Source organism: Fonticula alba (genome assembly GCF_000388065.1).
Source record: "Fonticula alba strain ATCC 38817 unplaced genomic scaffold supercont2.3, whole genome shotgun sequence".
NCBI classification, from domain to species: Eukaryota; order Rotosphaerida; family Fonticulaceae; genus Fonticula; species Fonticula alba.
In genome coordinates, this window is record NW_009242973.1 from 1,943,644 (window position 1) to 1,947,073 (window position 3,430).

At 68.2% G+C, this 3,430-nt stretch overlaps 1 protein-coding gene across 1 annotated transcript; it reads right to left on the reverse strand.

Moving 5' to 3' along the window:
- Positions 1 to 1,362: 1,362 nt before the first annotated feature.
- On the reverse strand, positions 1,363 to 2,451 carry H696_02198 (hypothetical protein). Its single transcript, XM_009496096.1, has 3 exons — positions 2,251 to 2,451; positions 1,924 to 2,083; positions 1,363 to 1,710 (listed from the first exon to the last, which is right to left on the reverse strand). The coding sequence occupies exons 1-3, from the start codon at positions 2,378 to 2,380 to the stop codon at positions 1,392 to 1,394; spliced, it is 609 nt and encodes a 202-aa protein (XP_009494371.1). The 5' UTR covers positions 2,381 to 2,451; the 3' UTR covers positions 1,363 to 1,391.
- Between the last annotated feature and the right edge of the window lie 979 nt (positions 2,452 to 3,430).

Consider the following 3,430-nt stretch of genomic DNA (forward strand, 5'->3'; position numbering starts at 1 on the left):
GGGGGGAGGGAAGACCGCTGGCCAGAGCCGGGGGGGGGTCTGAGCGCGCAGGAGTGTGCGTTGAATGGCTCGGGAGGGACCTGGCGCCGGGGCAGACCCGGAGTGGGGCGGGGCCCCGTGTGGTGGAAGCAAGTTCAGGACGGAAAGTGCCCGGACCACCAGCACCCGGCGGCGCAGAGGCTTCGGGGGGAAATGTGTGCAACGGCGAAATCCGCGCCCCCCTTCCGCGCCGGTTCCCCCCTGGTCCTTTTCCCGTGCATGGTCCCCAACCACGGGACAGTTTCGCCGTGCGTCATCTGCCAGGTGAGCCGGAACAGTCGGACAAAGAAGAAGCGAGGCCGACGAGCAAATTCGCAGCATATTGGCCAATAATATTGCGCCAAAAGAAAAAAAAAAGCAGACCGCCCTTCCGGTCCGGCGGCCACCGCATCCGGCGATTGGGGGGGGGGGGGAAGGGAGAGCCGGCGGACCCAATCCCCCCATATGCAGAGAGTCCCTTCCTTCGGACCGGGAGAGGACCGCCGGGGCTCGCGGGCGAAGCCGCGCCTCGCCCCTCTCGTCTTCGCGGCCCCCCCCCCCCCCCCCGGGGGCGCGCGGAGAGGGGGGCGCCCAGCCGTTCGCAATGTTGACCACCCCAGGAGCAGGGGCAGGAACAAGGGGCGAAACGGCCGGAGCTGGAGACGGTGAAACGGCCTTTTTTCGCCAGGCCGACACCTCGCCCTGCTCCCCCTCCCCCCCGTGCTCCCCCCTGCTCCTCGGATGGACCTACCGTGCTCCCCCCGGCATCGGACCCGGCGCCGGGGGCGGGTGTGTGCAGCATGCCAGAGGGGAAGCGTTCGCTCGCATTTTCCCGCTCACTCATTGCGCCAGGCCATGCCTCACGCTAGTCCTGTCGCGGGATCTCCGTCTTCTCGCCGGAGTCTGGGGCATGCCGGCGACCCGCGCGCTCCTGCAGCAATCGCCGGCAGCTCACCCGGCCCGGCCCGTTCCTGGGCCATCATGGCGGCGAGACCCAGGCTGCATCCCCCCCTCCCCGCCCCTTCCACCCACCCTGCGCGGTGTTGTCCTGCACCCCCAGACGCACGGGCAGGAGGGGCAGGGACGGCGAAAAAGGATCGGCACACGCCCGTAGGTCCTCCGCCCCCCCCCCCCCCCCTGCCCCAATAGAAGGGCGACCCGGCCGCCCATCTCCGGCCGCCTCCGCGCTGATGTGTCCCGCCCCGCCCCGCCCCGCCACCGCACACAGGCGGACGAAGGGAGGAGAGACACACACGCACACGCAGAGGGAGGGACCATTCTCTTCCCACCCCTCGGCCTGTTGGCCGCGGCGAAAAAAAAAACCCAGGGTTCGAGGGGCGCTCATCACACCAAGGAATGCACTCTTATTGGGATCACCTGAAATAATGCGTGATTCTCGTGGTCCGGTGGGACTTCCCCGTCGCCGGGGCGTTCCCCTCGGTTTCGGAGATCGGCACGGCCGGGTATGGATGCTGCCGCGGCGGGGCCGGCATCGGCCGCCGGGGGGCGGCGACGCCCAGGAAGGCCGCGATGCCCGGCTGCCGTGCGGGATCCACTGGCTCCTGGGCCGAGAGCTGTTGCTGCTGCTGCTGCTGCTGCTGATCTTGGAGGAAAGGGGGTGGGAGGTCCTGATCCGAGACATGCCTGATATTGCACTCAGGGCAGAGGGTGTGCTGGTCCTGGGCGGAGAACCTGGTAGGGGCGCGAGGGAAGAGGGAGTGAGTGAGTGTGTATGCGTGTGTGTGTGTGTGTGTGTGTGTGTGTGTGTGTGTGTGTGTGTGTGTGTGTGTGTGTGTGTGTGTGTGCGTGTGTGTGCGCGCGCGCGAACGCGCGCCCGATGTCAGTATGGTGGATTGCCTCTGGATGGGACTGGGCAGGGAGGCCCATTGGCAGAGGTAAAAGTACCTCTGGGAAATGCACCACTTGCAGCAGGCACACAGGCAGATGGTGCACCCGGCCAGACATTCTCCACAGGTGGACTTCAGGCAGTGTGTGCAGTCGGTCAACTCCGGCTGAGGCGTGCGGCAGGCATGGCATTGTGGCGCCGGGCCCGGGGCCGGGCCATCTGTCGGTGCAGAGTGGCCAAGTGCCAGCAGAGGCGTCCGTCAGTTGATCTGGGGGTGTGGAGCAGGGCACGGTGCTCTGATAGGCCAGCTAGAGGTAGATCGCGGCAGGACCCCCCCCCCCCCCCCCCCCCCCCCCCTCCGCCCCCCTGCCCCACAAGAGACGTACTGTTCTTTCGCCGCCGATCCTGGTCGGCAAAAAATCCTCCAAGCCCTGGCGCGCCCTCAGCCGAGGGACCCTCGCAAGCAGTGGGACATAGTCCGGGCATTTCGGAGCGAGCTCGTTTCGAGGAGTGCATGGCCAAGTGAGAGCCGAAAAATGACCGGAGGCGGCGGAACAGCCAGAGAGAGAGAGAGGAAGAGAGAGGGAGCGGGCGAGCAGCGGGGCGCAGACACAGCAGGCAAGGGCGGAAGGGGAGACAAGGGAGGCATCGTTGTACTTCGGCGCACGGGGGAGCGCCTGTGCGCCCGGACACACGAGCCTCTTCTCGTCCCGGGGCGCGGGGGGTGCCCCATCCGCACGCGAGCAAGCGCACACACGCACACACGCCCACAGGCACATCTGGCGCCTCTGCCCAACGGACCCAGGGCCGGTTTCCGATCTCACATTCGGCCGCCGCCGCGAGCAGCGCCCTCTCGGTTAACACCAGCCCCGCCGGCAACCGAGTTAATACCGCCCCTCGTGAAGTTTCCCCGGTGCCGGATGTTTCTGATTCCCCGGCCGCGCCCCCGGGGAGCGGCGGGGGGAGCCCCTGTTCTCTCTCGCTCTCCCGGTCGCTCTCTCGCAGGAGGTCTAACAAAATGGCCAACCGCGGGTGCTCCCCCCTCGCCGCGGCCCCGGAGGAAGGCGCCCAACTGGAGTGCTGGAGTGCTGGCGCCTGGCGAGCGCCGGGCCAAGGTCTGCCACCCGCAGGTGGTTCTCCCTCTGCCCAGACTGCTGGCCTCGGTCCCCGGCCCGGTGCTTGGGCCCTCTGCCTCCCGGCGCCCGGGGAAACCCTGCCCCCTTTGTTCTTTGGCTCCCCGCGCCCCCCGCCCCCCCCCCTGGAAGAAAAGTCGCCTTCTTGCTGAGACCGGGCCAAGCACCAGACAATGGCGATGGGGGGCGGGGTGTCTAGCGTGTCACACAGCAGCAATGTTTCCCCGCCCCCTCGGCCTCCGGGCTGGTGCGCGGCCCTCAAAAGCTTCGGGCAAGTGTAGCAGGGGACGGTATCTCCCAACTCCCACCGGATCCCAGGTAATTCCTTTGACAGACTCCGCGCGCCCGGCTGGCTGTGTTTTTCGGCTCCCTCACTCGCGCAGGTGGGGCGGTCGCCCCGGCCAGCCGGTTCCCCCAGCCCCTCCCCCCCCCC

Coding starts and splice junctions, on each gene's coding strand:
- H696_02198 (XM_009496096.1), bottom strand. CDS start 2,380: ATGCACTCCTCGAAACGAGCTCGCTCCGAAATGCCCGGACTATGTCCC. Junction 2,084..2,250: donor GGATCGGCGGCGAAAGAACA/GTACGTCTCTTG, acceptor CTGCACCGACAG/ATGGCCCGGCCCCGGGCCCG. Junction 1,711..1,923: donor AAGTGGTGCATTTCCCAGAG/GTACTTTTACCT, acceptor CGCCCCTACCAG/GTTCTCCGCCCAGGACCAGC.